Source organism: Trichosurus vulpecula, chromosome 8 (assembly GCF_011100635.1).
Source record: "Trichosurus vulpecula isolate mTriVul1 chromosome 8, mTriVul1.pri, whole genome shotgun sequence".
NCBI classification, from domain to species: Eukaryota; Metazoa; Chordata; class Mammalia; order Diprotodontia; family Phalangeridae; genus Trichosurus; species Trichosurus vulpecula.
The window spans coordinates 147,802,956-147,817,514 of NC_050580.1; the positions used below are offsets into that span (position 1 = coordinate 147,802,956).

The window sequence follows — 14,559 nt, forward strand, 5'->3', positions numbered from 1 at the left end:
CCATCTTGGTTGCCCTTCTTGGATACTCTGAAGCTTATCAAAGTCCCTCCTGAAATGTGATACCCAATGAATACAGACAGTACTATAGACGAGTTCCAAACAGGGCAAAATGTAACACAACTATCACCTCCCTTATCCCTGGAAACAATGCTTCAGCTAATGCAGCCTAAAATGGCATTATTTTGGGAGGAAGGGATGCCATATCTTCTAGATTCAGTGAGCTTTTAGCCCACTAAAACCTTTAGATCTTTTACAAATGTACTTCTGTTTAGCCCTGTCTCTCCCCAGTAGATATTTTTTAAACCTAAATATAAGACTATACTTATCTCTTTTAAATTTCATCTGACTAGAATTTACTCAACATTCTGTATCAGATTCTTTTTGGAACTCGACTCTGGCACCCAGTGTGTTAATTCTCCCTGTAAGTTTTATGTTGTTGGTTGAGTTGATAAGCATGCTATCTATTCTTTTACCCAAATCATTGATAGAAATGTTAAACAATACAGTCACAAGCACAAATCCCTGTGGTGCTACAATAGAGACCTCCTTCCCAGTTGAAATCAAATCTTTAATGAGTATTCTTCATATCCATCCATTCAACCACTTCCAATTACACTTAATTATACTATCATAGAGCCCACATGTTTCAGTCTTTTATATATCAATAACATGAGAGACTTTATCAAGTGTTTTGATAAAATCTAAATAAATTATATTTGGAGCATTCTCCTGATATACCAATAGAATAAAAGTTCATTGAGGACACAAACTGTTTTCTTTTCTCTTCTTCTATTGCCAGCACCTGGTATGATACCTTGTATATACAGGAGGCACTTAATAAATGTTTGTTGAAATGACTTGAGTTAAAGTAAATACTACTTACAGATTTGATCAGATTTGTCCTTATGTATAGGCCAACTAGAAATGATTAAGGAGTGGGAGAAAACCATCTTCCCCAAAATATCTCTCCCCACTATTTTGTCACACTTTCTGAAATTCCACCATTAGAGTTTCATTCCTTGGGGTTACCATGCATGCTTCTTAGCAAGTAACATTCCACTAAGTTGTTGAATGTTATTTACTAACTCTTAAAGACTATAACTCTTTATACCATTAAATCATGGATCCCTCCCCTATTCATATCCCCAGTATGCAGTTGCCCAGTCATTATTCATACATCTGTATGAATTCATTTATTGAGCTCATAGGATTTTCCACAAAATTATAAGACTGAAAGTCAGAAGAGAACTTAGAGATCCATTTTTTCTAACACCTAGCTAAAAATAGACTACAAGGAATGGGGAAAGTGGAGAAGGAGAATAAAGGCATGTAGGATACTACCTGAAGGGAACAGGCTAGACTACGTGAATAGGAGAGAGTCCATGAACATGTAAAGAGTAGTATAATGACATAATAATAATATGATGATGATATTACAGTGGAGGACATCGGGCAGCATGATGGAAAAATAGTGGGTGGGTAGGGAGAAGAAAGCACTGGGAATCAGCAGAGGGATGGAGAAAGGGGAGATGATAAAGCACCAAACTTCACCTTCCCAGGCCTGTCCAGGACTGACCCTGGTGGTGAGACTGAGTTTGGGAAGGAAATACCTTGCAACTGAGTGTGCCCTCAAGTAAAGTCATGTCTCCTTGTTGCATACGGCAAATGAGGTTCCCAGGGGACAATCTGGCTTCACTTTGTTTCCTTATTTCCTGAAGAAAATCTTTGCTCACTCGCAACTTTCCCTTCCCTTTTTCTTCCCACTTCATCATTGAATATCAATGAATGAAAAAGATAAGACAAATCTTCGCAGTATCTCCCATTGCTCTCTCTTCACCTGTTTGAAATTAAAATGAGAGAAGAGCCCTGTCATTTAAAACTGTAGTTTTGCACAATGGTCACAAAAAGAGAAGTGATTCCCAAAATGCTTGTTTGGAGTGATCCACCAACATGGTCTTTACCTCACATCATGTAAAGATACTATTCAAAATAGCCCCAGACAGGGGCCCGGAGCATTTAGAGCAATTCAGGATCTAAAGTGAGTCATAGTCTTGACTGTTTTAAGTTCATCTAAATATGACACAAAAGTAACTAGTGTTTAAAGCCACCATGAAATGATAAAAATAACTTCTACCACTACCCATGCCCCCACCTCCACCACCAAGCACCTGACATGCAGAGGTTGCCAGAACTTGGGACCAAGACTCCTAAAGCTAGCAGTGGTTATGGAAATGCTAAGCCTAAGAAACCACCTCTGTTAGCTTTGGAGTGGGAAGAGAAGGAGTTTGTTTCTGGCCTCTGGGTTCTGGCCTTGATCTACAACCCACCAAGGATCTAGGACATGAAAGGTGTCAGTGTAGTGAGGTTGCCTAAACATTTCCTTTTAAACAAACCTATAGATTGATCTGAATGCAGTTCCATAAGGCAGTGGGCTGCCAGTCTAGTCTAATAAGCCAAAGCAGTTTTATGGAGTTTTTTTTAACCCTGTAATTCTTATTCTACATAGGAATGATATGCTGTAGCATGAGGCTTCCCTTAAGTCAGAAGGACAAGAGAGACCACTATAATCAGGGCACTAAATTAGGAATAAGTAGGGTTCCTATTCATAATAATTTAATTAAAACAGACAAATGACAAGGAATTTAAACAGGTAATAAACGTTCTGTTGCTGCACCATAGTGGGAGAAAGCCACAGTTCAAACTCACAGTACCAGTAGTAAACATAGGGTCTGACTCATGAGTTTCTTTTGTTCCAATCCCAATGGAGCAGGTTGTAGAGTACTGATACCTCATGGCAAGTTGATGGTTGCTAAAGACTCTCACTGTGGCTCTGGAATCAGCCCGCTATGGCCTGGTCACACTGGCTGCCCTTCTCCTGTCTTTCCTGAAGCTCTAAGCACTCTCTGCTACTAGCTTATATCTGCTCCCCTTCTTTGTATCTGTCCCTTCCAACTCTGAGATTTCTCTAATTCTATGAGAGATTGGCAAAAAAAAAATGATTTTGTAGTCTAGAATGTAAACTCCTTGAAGGCAAGAATTGTGTCTCATATTACAATATGGTATCTAGCAAGGATGATAACATTGTACTGTTAATGAACTATGATGAGCAAAATAGCCTTTTAAAGAACGGGAAGGAAAAGCAACTGTTTGGAGATGACCTGGCATTTTTCAATGGAATTTGCTGTTGGCTTTGTTGGATTCAGATGATCTTTTATACTTATTAGCTATGCTACCTTGTTCAGGGAATTTCACCTCTTTAAATCTCAGTTTTCTAAGGATGAGGATGCTTTTCCCTACCTACCTGATAGGGATTTTGCCTGAATCAAATGAGATAATATGTATGAATATTTGTAATCCTTGAAGTATATGAATGCATTATTATTACAGTATCTCCCTTAGTCACCAGAGTTTTTTCTACCACAGGAACATATCCATTCTTTGAAAAGGGTGATGTCATATTTGAGCGATTGAATGATCTGACAAAGTATAAATTGTTGAGCAGCTTTATTGATGACCAAGTATTTGGAGCACTGTCACATGTAGCATTCTTCAGCCTGCTCTAGTGATTACAAAATTCCCTCCCAAGGAAAGCTGTGCAGCCTCAGGTTATAGCTTTCTCCTCCTGTTTCCTCATCTGCCAAATGTGTGGTTGGATGACATAATAATAACTCATATTTGTATAGTACTTTAAGGCCTGCAAATTTACAACCCTGTAAGATAAGAAGTCGAAGCATTATCCTAATTTTAAAAATAAGGATTCAGGGGCTCTAAAGGGTTAAGAGCTTTTTACATGTTCACACAGTGTCTAGTCTGAGGCAAGATTCAAACCTGAGTCTCCTAACTCTAAGTACAGAGTCCCATCAATTATGTCATGCTGCCTCTCAGATGAATGCTAAGGTCCTTTCCAGTATTAAAAATTCTATAATTTTATGAAATTGATCAGCTTTAAATCATCGTGTGCCTTCTGTGTGTCCCTCACAGAGTGCAATCTCCCAAAGGATGAAGGAGAAATAGGAGTTATGCTGGGATACCGAGTCTACTACAATCGAACAACAAACCGATGTCATCCGTTCGTGTACAAGGGTTCAGGGGGGAATGAGAACCGCTTTCTAACTGATATGCAATGTATGAGGCACTGTTCTACCTTAGGGGAAATGCTCTATCCTGATGACGGTAAGCTGAGCGTGTTATCCATCATCTCTCTTCTTTCTTGGGTGCATTGTGGTCTCGATTTTCTAAGCCCATGTATGCAAACACAACCTGACATTACAGCTCTGAGGATGTTACACAAGTCACCTCTTTAAGGCTCAGCTCCCTCATTTAAGATGTAAGATTATTGGACAAAATTATTTCCAAGGCCCATTCTAATTCTAAATCCTATAATGGCTTGGCAGCATTCATTGCTGCTCTCAGGCTACATGACTTCCACAAAGGAGGTCACACAGATTCCCATGATTCCAAGGTACTCATCATTTCCAGTGGTGACAGGCAGCACTGCTATTCCTTCCTCATCTATGGAAAATACACAAAGAGTGCAGGTTCTCTTTCTTTGTTCCCACTCCTCAGATCATAAGGCAAGTAAATACCTGATTGTCGTCTAGGCATAGTTCAATTTGGCATAAATGTATTGACCACCTACTACGAACTCAGCAACTGTGCTACGATCTAGAGAATACAAATGAAAACTTCTTTACACGAATTTGAAATCTCCTTGGGGGACATAGGACACATATACACAAAGCAAATGTTACAAAGTAGTATATGATATGTCAAAAGCAAAGAAGTGGGTGTGGCTATAGGGAGGGATATGTTTTCAAAAGACTGAAAAAAAGCATATGCACAATACACTTTCTAAGTTTAATCTGCATTATTATTTTCCCCCATCATTTTCTTAAGTTTAGACAATAAAAAACACTAATCAATTAAGCCCTAACTTGTAGTGTTTGTTGCGATGTAAATGCTCACACTGAAAATGAAATTAGCTCTCACAAGCCCAGAGGAGTCAGCTCCAGCTACCACTGGCATGTGCCTTTAGAGAAGACAGAGCTCAATATGGACTGGAATTCATGTGAAAGTCTCAATAGAGGGGGGCAGAACTTTAACCAAGTCTTGAAAGATGGGCAGCATTCAAATAGATGAAAGGGAGGAGGCAGGGCATTTCAACTTTTCTTCTTTTTCTTCAATTTTTAAAATACATGTTTTATTTATTTTGCTAAATATTTCCCATTTACATGTAAAAATTGAGCATTTATTTTTTAAAAATTTGATTTCCAAGTTCTTTCTCTCCCTCCCATCTCTCTTCCACCCCTTGAGAAGGCAAGCAATATGATATTGATTATAGATGTGAAGTCATGAAAAACATTTCCATATTAGCCATGAGCAATTTCTCTTCTTGCAAGATGGTTTTCTAATGGACCACTTTGTGGCTCCCATACCAAACAGTCATATGTCAGGAGCATAGAACTAGAATAGACTTTAGTGGTCATCTAGTGTAATTTCCTTAATATTACAAATGAGAAAACTGAGTCCAGGAAAGGTGAAGTGACTTGCTCAAATTCATGTAGGTGATAAATGGTAGAGCCAGAATTAATACTCAAATCCAGCACTCTTTTCCTTGCATCATATCAGCCAGACGTTTGGGGGTGGAGGTGGGGTAGGGGTAGGGGTGGGGAAATCAAAGAATGATTTCTAGCAAGAGAAAGGATGTGATCAGATGCTGATAGCAAGTCTTTAGAAGTCACAACTCTTAAATCTTCATAGCTAATTATATAACTTTAACTTTCTAGTCATCTAATTCAACTTCCTTATTTTACTGATGAGGAAACTGAGGCCCAGAGAGAATAAGTGACTTGTTGCAAACCATCCATTTCTACCAGTTATATTCCTGAAGATGTCTATCTCTTCACCCTTTCTGGGCTAATTTACTTAAGAAGGCTGTCAACAATCAGTGCCTCTGCTTCCTTTCTTCTCACTCTCTTCTTAATCCTGAAGTCTGGCATTGGACCTCATCATTCAAATGAAACTGCTCCCTCCAGAGCTACCAGTGACCTCTTAAATGCCAAATCAAACAGCCTTTCTCAATCCTCATCCTTATTCACTTCTCTGCAGCCTTTGCTTCTCCTAGTCTGTACTCTCTTCTATCTAGATTTTCATGTCACTGCTCAATCTTGGTTCATCTCCTACCTGTCTGACCATGCCTTCTCAATTTCTTTTACTTGATCTTCATCTAGGTTGTATCTGCTAACCATGGGAATCTCCCAACGACTCTATCCTGGGGTCTCTTGTCTTATTCCTCTGCACTGATCTCATCAGCTCCCGAGAATCCAATTATCATCTCTAAGCAAATGATTCTCAGATTTATTTATCCAGTTCTAACCTCTATCCTGACCTCCAATCTCACATCTCCAGCTGTCCATTGGATATCTCAAATTGGATGTTCCATAGACATTTTAAACTCAACATGTCCAAAACCAAACTTGTTACCTCTCCTCAAAATCTTCCTCTCTTCTGAACTTTCCTTTTACTTTTGAGTCTCTCCCCACTCTATCAGAGAGATCTTCCTAAAGCCCAGATCTGACCATGAAAACCTACTTACCCCACCCCCAATCAATAAACTCCAGTGGTTCCCTATTACCTCTGGGATCAAATATAAAATCCTTGTTTGGCATTCAAAGTTCTTCATTACCAGGCTCCCTCCTGTCTTTCTAGTCTTCTTACACCTTCCTCTCTTCCCCATACTCAATAATCTAGTGATACTGCCATGCATTTTCACTGGCTATTCCCTATGCCTGGAATTCTCTCCTCTTCTCTGCCTCCTGACTTTCCTGGCTTCCTTTTCGCCTATAGTTCTATCTTCTGCAAGAAGTCTTCCCTGTCTCCACTAATGCTAGTGCCTTTCCTCAGATTATCTCCAATTTGTCTTGTCTATATCTTGTTTATACATAGTAATTTGCATAGTGTCTTCCCCATTGAACTGTGAACTCCTTGAGAGCAAGGATTATCTTCCACTGCTCTTTGTGCCCTCATCGTTTAGATCAGTATCTGGCACATACTAGGTGTTTAATAAATGCTTAATAAGTGACTTGACTAGACTGGCCTGAGGTCTCTTAAGGAGCTAATAGGGATTTGAACTGAGGTCCTCTGACTCCAGATGTAGCTACCCTTCCCACTAATCACAATGGGTTTTTGCCCCTGTCTTCTTTCTGCCCTTCCTGGAGAATTTAGCACGCATCCCAGTATTGTAGTTAGAGAACACCTCACTGTCCATTTGCAAAGCAAGGAATATCAGCTTACCCATTTCCAAGGACAGAGTAACTAAATTATAGACATTCCGAACCTCCTCCAAGTAAGAACATAAAATAAATGCGAAGTTTCCTTTAAATTTCCAGGCCCCAATTATGCAAATGCAGGCTTGGAAACAAAGTAATGTTGGATGCACAGCTTGAATGAGCACAAAGTGATCTTATAAAAGCCCGCAATTACAATGCAATATATGTGGTTATGATAACAGGTCTACATTTAACCTGAGGTTAAATGCATAATGCATTTATTATGCATTTAAGTATCTTGTTGATGTGCTAATAAACAGGAGTTTTCAAAGATTTTTAAGTACACAGCTATCATAAAGGTTGGTATTTAAAATTCGACCCTTTTTTATTAGTAGTTGGAGTGGAGAGGGAGGGAGACCAAGGAAGTGAGATGCAGTGAAAAAATGTAGAGTCATAAGCTTGATGCTGTAGCACAGGAGTTCTTAACCTGAGATCCATGAACTTGTTTTCTAAAAAAAAATTGATAAATGTATTTCAGTATAATTGGTTTCCTTAGAGATCCAATATATTTTGTTTTATTCATTTAAATTTTTTTTTTCTGAGATGGGGTCCCTAGGCTTTACTAGACTGGAAAAGGAGTCCATGACACAAAAAAAGTTTAAGCACCCCTGGTGAAATGCATCTACTCAGAAAATAGGTAGGTTAACTCTTTCAAACTAAATACACCCAGAGTTGGGCTGGCCATACTCATGGGCAGAATAGGCAGCTGCCTGTGTTTGAAAAGGACCAAAAAGTCCCTCTGCTCAAAAACATCTTCTCTAATACCTTACCATTATACCTAAAGTTGGAGCAACTAGGTGGCACAGTAGATAGAGTGTCACCCTGGAGTTAGAAGACTCATCTCCCTGAGTTCAAGTCTGGCCTTGGATACTTGCTAGCTGTGTGACCCTGGGGCAAGTCACTTAACCTTATCTACCTCAGTTTCCCCATCTGTAAAATGAGCTGGGGTCACAAAGAGTCAGACATGACTGAACAGCAATATGTCTAAAGTTGCCACCATTAGTCATTCCTTTGTTTGAAGACAATGAAGGCTCTTGTTAAAATGCTTGTGTTTCTTATTCCCACACCAGCTACTAGAGCCCCTCGTTTATCTTGTGCTTACTTATATATGTACCTGTTGCCTCGCTGTATAGAATATAAACTCCTTGAGGGCAAGAATAAGAGAGAGACAGAGAGATCGATCCATCAATCGATCGATCTTTATATCCCTAGTACTTAGCACTTAATAAATACTGCTAATTGATTATCTGGGAGAGTTCATACATAAAGCTATTATCTCCTCCTCAGAATGAATTAATTTATCTGATGAAGTAATAGAGGGGAGCCTTGAAGGAATAAGACAAAAGATAAGTAAGTTTTCATGGGAAAGATTGGTATGGAAAGTGGTATAGAACAAGGCAGGGCAGAATAGGTTGCCACACAATAATAATAACAACTACCATTTCTACAGAGTTTTAAGATTTGTAAAGCACTTTAAATTATTATCTCATTTGATCCTTAAAACAATAATGGGAGGAAGGTGCTATTATTATCTATATTTTACAGTTGAGGAAATTGAGGCAGATAAAACTTAAATGATTTTTCCAGGGATGTGGTTAGATAGTACGGTGGATTGAGAGCTAGGCCTGGAGTCATGTAGATATCTTCCTGAGTTCAAATCTGGCTGTATACACTTACTAGCTGTGTGACACTGCTGGGCAAGTCACTTAACCTTATTTGCCTTGGTTTCCTTTTCTGTAAAATAAGCAGGAAGAGGAAATAACAAACCATTCCAGTATCTTTGCCAAAAAAAAAAAAACCCAAATGGGGTCATGAAGAGTCAGACATGACTGAAAACGATTGAACAAGAAACACAGCTAGCAAGTATCTGAGGCTGGATTTGAACTCAGTCTTCTTGAGTTCAGGTCCAGCATTCTATCTGCTGTGACACCTCTTTGATTATAACCACTAAGCATCTGGAAGACAGTCAAAAGTATATGGTGGAAAACATGATCTGTTTCATAACCTTCCCTGACAAGGCCAGTGCAGGCTTGTTTCTTCACGAGCATTGTTAGCAACTTCCTAATGCTTATTTGCAGCAAAGTCAGGGCTTAAATAAGGGATCCCACAAAGTAAAGGAAAAGCCAATGGTGCCATAATGGACAATGAAGTGTCTACTTGAGTCTGAAAAAGACTAGCCTGAAACAAAGAAAAATGTAAACAGGCAATTAGCTCTGTGCTTTCCCTTTCTAGAAATATTATGTATACCTTTCTGGAGTTATGACCATGCCTGTGGCAGAGAATTATTTCACAGAATCACAGACTATTAGAGTTAAAAAGGAAGTTTAAGGATGATCTAATCCAATCACCAATCCTACCACCATTTTACAGATGAGAAGACCGTGGCCCAGAGAATTAAAATGATTTACCTAAGGTCACACAGCTAGTGAATAGCAGGGCTATGACTTTAAGTCAGGCCTCCTGAGTCCAAGTATAATGTCTTTTCTCCTCTTAAGGTGTGGGTTTCATCTGAAATGCTGTGGTATGTAAATTCTAATAACAGCAGTAAGAATATTGATTGCCCTTTATTTGCACCCTGTCTGATGACAATAAAGATAAGGATCAGTCAGTCGGTCAGTCAACAAGCATTTATGAGGCTCTTACTATGTTCTAGGCACTGTGCCAAGTTGTAGGTCCCTACTCTCAAGGAGACCACATTCTGATGAGAGAGAGACTACCTTGACTTATGATGGTGCCTTTTTTTCCTATGTGACAATTGTACTTGGATTGTTTCCACAGCTGTATGTAATTATATATGCTGGCACTATCAGTTCTTTCCAAATACAATCCTCATGGCTGGTGACATCTGCAAGCAGATAGCTATGGTTGCAGTTAATCACATGCCAACTCTTTGTGCCTGTCACACTAAAAATCAAATAGCTGCAGGCTCTTTCTTAGTGTGTCAGGGATCTCTCTGAATGAAATTTCTGTAAACATTGTGTGATAGAAATACAACTTAATGGTTGCACCACAAGAACAAACCCAGGAATTATGAGCACTTTTCTCCAGTTCTGTCATTAATCTGTCGTTGACCTTTGGCCTCAATCTGGGGAGGTAGTTATCTTTGACAGCAGGCATGGTTTTAGGGGGAGCCAGTCTCTCAGTGGGTAGACAGCTGGCCTTGGAGTCAGCAAGATCTGGGTACAATTTCATCAAGCAGTCAACAAATATTTAATAAGCACCACTTACTATGTGCCAGAACCATGCTTTATCTACCTCTAACACAAACTGACTCTGACCATGGGCAAATCATTTAACTTTTCAATGCCTCAGACAACTCTCTAAGACTCTAAGTTGGAGATAGGTTGCTAAGCTACATCAGTGGGCAGCTGCCTACTTCTGGTGGTCTTCCACACTTAACTTCAACAACAACAAAAGACTTCTGGCAGAGTCGCATCTGCTTCTCATCTCCAAGCATTGGTTTCTCCATCTATAGCAACATCATATCTTCCCTCTAACCAGCCCTGGTTTAACAATACTCTGCATAGCTATCCCTGTGTTAACTTTCATTCAGCCTGTCCCAGGTATGGGTGTCTTCTTAGAGCCTCAAATCTGTGGTCAAGTCAGTTTTGTGAAATACAGTTATTATTATCTCTCTCTTATAGATAAGAAAACTTAGGTTATAAGTAGTTAAATTATTTGCCCAGGATGTGAGTAGGTCTTTTGACTTCAAGTTGAGTACTATACCATACTGCCTCTTGGGTCTCCCCCTTTGCTTTTATCTCCCATATTGCCCAGCATACTGAATATTTAGTAGGCCCTCAATAAATATTTGACTGAGCTTCTGAAGCTATTCTAGTGATATGCTTTTTTCCACTTGTATACTGTCCAGGAAGTTAGGCAATTTTTTTTTAATAACTACGCTTGACATTTATTTCTTATGTAAACTCAGCCTGTATTTTAGTTACACCATCTTTGTAACCACCAAGATCTATCTTAAAGGGACAGTGGATAATGCTTTGTTTACCATTTCACATTTTTACAGTGATTCCATGTGGAAAGTTTACACACATTCTAGGAGAACCTACCCAGATTTTTTTTTCTTGTAGGCTGAAAGGAACCAAAAGCTGGCATACAATTAATTGCTAATTAATTACCATAGTTATCTACTTGTGTGAGTTACAAGGTATAGTGGGAGCAACGTCCTGAAGGTAACTTCAAGTTAGCCTAGTTTTTGCCTGAAGAGACAAAGTTGTTCCCAGGGCTTGACTGGCACAGAGGATTAAGATACAAGCTCCACCTCCCTTCATCAGCTTCCTGGAAGCATCTAGCAGTATTAATGTGAATTCCTGGTCAACTAAGGGCATAAAAGGCACAACCATGTGAAGTTGGGGCCCTTCAGATCTGAGGATGTCCCAAGACCTTGCCTTCTGACAAGATGCATCTCTAGAGAGAGATGAGGGGGACCTTGTCTACCTGAGCTAAGTGCTAGAGTTTCTTTGTTAAAGATCCTTTCTCTGTGTGACAAAGTAACACTCCTTCCATTAACTGTTGAATGACCTATTGTAACACAGATAACACTAGCACACAGCAGGGCTGCTAGCACAGGTTCCCTCTTGATCTGGTCAGATAGAAAGACAGCTTTGAAGGCGTTAATAATCTTACTTTATTCTAGTCTAGTCTTCTCACAAGGGTTGCTGATAGTGGGAGCACAACTCCTACAGCATTCCCTAATCACCCTTCTTGCAGGGGCCAAGGAGAAGTGGAGGCAAGTACCCTATGTCTCGATGGAGTCAATCAAGACAGGCACAACTTGTGCATTTCCCTAAATCCCCTCAGGCCTCAATGGGGGCCAGTTGAGGCAAACACAGATTCCCCCCAAGCCTTGATGGTGGCTGATCAGGGCACACACAGCATTCCAGCTTGTGCATTGAACCCTAAGGGCTCACTGACCAGTGCTCACCTGCTTTATAGGGCAACAGACAAAGAAGGCATATTGCCAGCAATAGCCTCACAAATTTACATCACCTCATCCCTGTATCATACTGCACAGTCACAGTGGATGTTTACAATTTATATACAATGTTTATGTTGTTTATCATTATATAATGCTGCACAAGCATGGTAGAGATGTTTTGAACCATAATCATGAGAACTCATTGTTGTACCAGAAGCGAGTGAGACACGCCACAGAGTATAAGTTTTAAATGGAGAATTTATTAGCCGGCGGCCATTAGGGGTATGCTACCCAGAGCAAATGGCCCCATGTTGGGGTGAAGGTGTGGCTTATATAGGACATATAGGGGTACAGTGGTTAATTATCTCCTAGAACCTACAGGCCAGGTCACAGGGTGGGGGAAACAGAAACAAAAGGTCCTGACTGATCAAAAGATTCTGACAGGTTATCCTTAAGTGGGATAATCTTATTGACATTCCTTGGTGGAGTCACGGAGTCTCAGGGATATCCGCTAAATGCCAGAAAGTCTAAGTCCATTCCTTATCATGCACACTGGGGTTTCTCAGGGGTCTCCTGATTTTTCCAGTATTACATCATATCTAATACCTGGGAACACGAAATTGTTATGGCTATGGATCCTGGGAAACTGAATTCTAAGAAATAATAACAAAAATCCACTTTATACACACTAAAATCCACCTTACTTACACCTACAAAAGCCCGATTTCATCCTAACATTGAACCTGAACTAACAAGTCACTCATAGGACCAGAATGAAGCCTACTTCTAATGTAAGGACAGGGAACTTGTGAAAGTTGGCACATGATATGAACGAAGAAAGACAGGAGTCCTGAAAGAGTTGACGATTTAACATGGAAGACAACAAAAAAGAAGAAGCTGTAAGGGGAAGAAAGGGGACATGATGGAGAAGCCTGAAGGAGTGCAGCCTAGAGGGAAATGGGAGAGATGGCCGGCTTGGGTGCCATCCTTAAATGGAGATTTGAGGAGCAATTTTTTCCTCCACTCTCCAGTCAGAAGGGCAGCAGGCACTCAGACAACCCAGCAGAGGGTTAGGGCTCTTGGTATACCTGAGTCTTCTCCTTTAAAGAAGCAAGAGACTCGGGGCCCCCAGAACGTAGGTGCTGCTATTATTCCCATTTTATAGTTGAAGAAACTGAGGCAAACAGGAATTAAGTGACTTGCCTGGGATCACATAGTTAGTGTCTGAGACGTTTGAACTCAGGTCTTCCCGATTCCTGGCCTGGTGCTCAGTCTACTGAGCCACCAGCTGCCTATAGAGAAAGAAAGCCTCAGAGCAAGATGCTTTCATGATGCTATTCCTTATATAACAGAATTTGATGCCACATTATGGCTCTCAGCTATTAGTCCCTGCTAGGAAACTGGGAGCATTTTGTCTTTTTTTGTTGTTGTTACTTAGAATTATCATTTCCTATTGAAAAGTTAAACAAATAAATAAAAACAGTAATTTTTTAAATGTAAAGAACTTTTTGCAGGTAAAATTTTGTAAATACAGAAACAAATTCACAAATTTCTTCGAACACTAAATAAATATCTACTTAATAATCCAACTAAATACGTCCAGCTAGCATTGGTACAGTACCTTTACTGATACGCAAAAAATTATACTCAGTCATGTACAGTGTTCAAAAGATGTGCTCATAAAACAATTCTTAGTCCTTTATAATGTCTAAACTGTGCTGCAGTAGATTTCATTTATATTGATAAAACTCCCATAATACCACAGAATCTAGAAAAAAAGTAAAAAATGAAAAACAAGTCAGAGGTGCAGAAAAAAAATAATTTCACAAGATACTTAGACACATGAATGATCTTTAAAATACAAAAAAAGCCCTCTGTGAATCAGTACTGTATCCAATATATCTATCAAACAGACAGTGAACAATATTGTAACAAAGGAAACCTTTCTTCCGTTCTCCTGAGAGCTTAATATTAAAATTTGAGAACATAGTAGAGGCCACACTTCAAGGTGGTTAAACAATTGTTATTGCTTCATGATATGACTGCTTTGTAGTATAATTTAATATTCCATTTTCGTGAATAGCAGTAGGTTTTCCTTGGAATCAATCCTTTGTAATTCTGTATTCTAAAGCTATACGTACGACATTTTTGCATCTGGAAGCATAGTGTGGTCCATATCACCAGGTGTAACTTGCAATATGGTGTCAAGTATGTAATGTACTTCCCCAAGGCAAACACTTGATTCAAAAATCAAATCAAACCAGACCACACCAGATCAATGTTGGGTTGGGAGAC

General features: G+C 39.5%; 1 protein-coding gene across 3 annotated transcripts in view; it reads left to right on the plus strand.

Moving 5' to 3' along the window:
- The window catches only part of LOC118828787 (inter-alpha-trypsin inhibitor-like), an 89,149-nt gene that overhangs the window by 22,814 nt on the left and 51,776 nt on the right, over nucleotides 1-14,559 (plus strand). For all 3 annotated transcript variants that reach the window (XR_005008970.1, XR_005008969.1, XM_036735650.1), the window contains exon 2: nucleotides 3,982-4,173. Coding sequence is in view for 1 of the 3 variants with exons in the window: in XM_036735650.1 (XP_036591545.1) it covers nucleotides 3,982-4,173 (192 nt within the window). In the remaining 2 variants the exon portion in view is untranslated. The remainder of the gene's footprint in view (nucleotides 1-3,981; nucleotides 4,174-14,559) is intronic.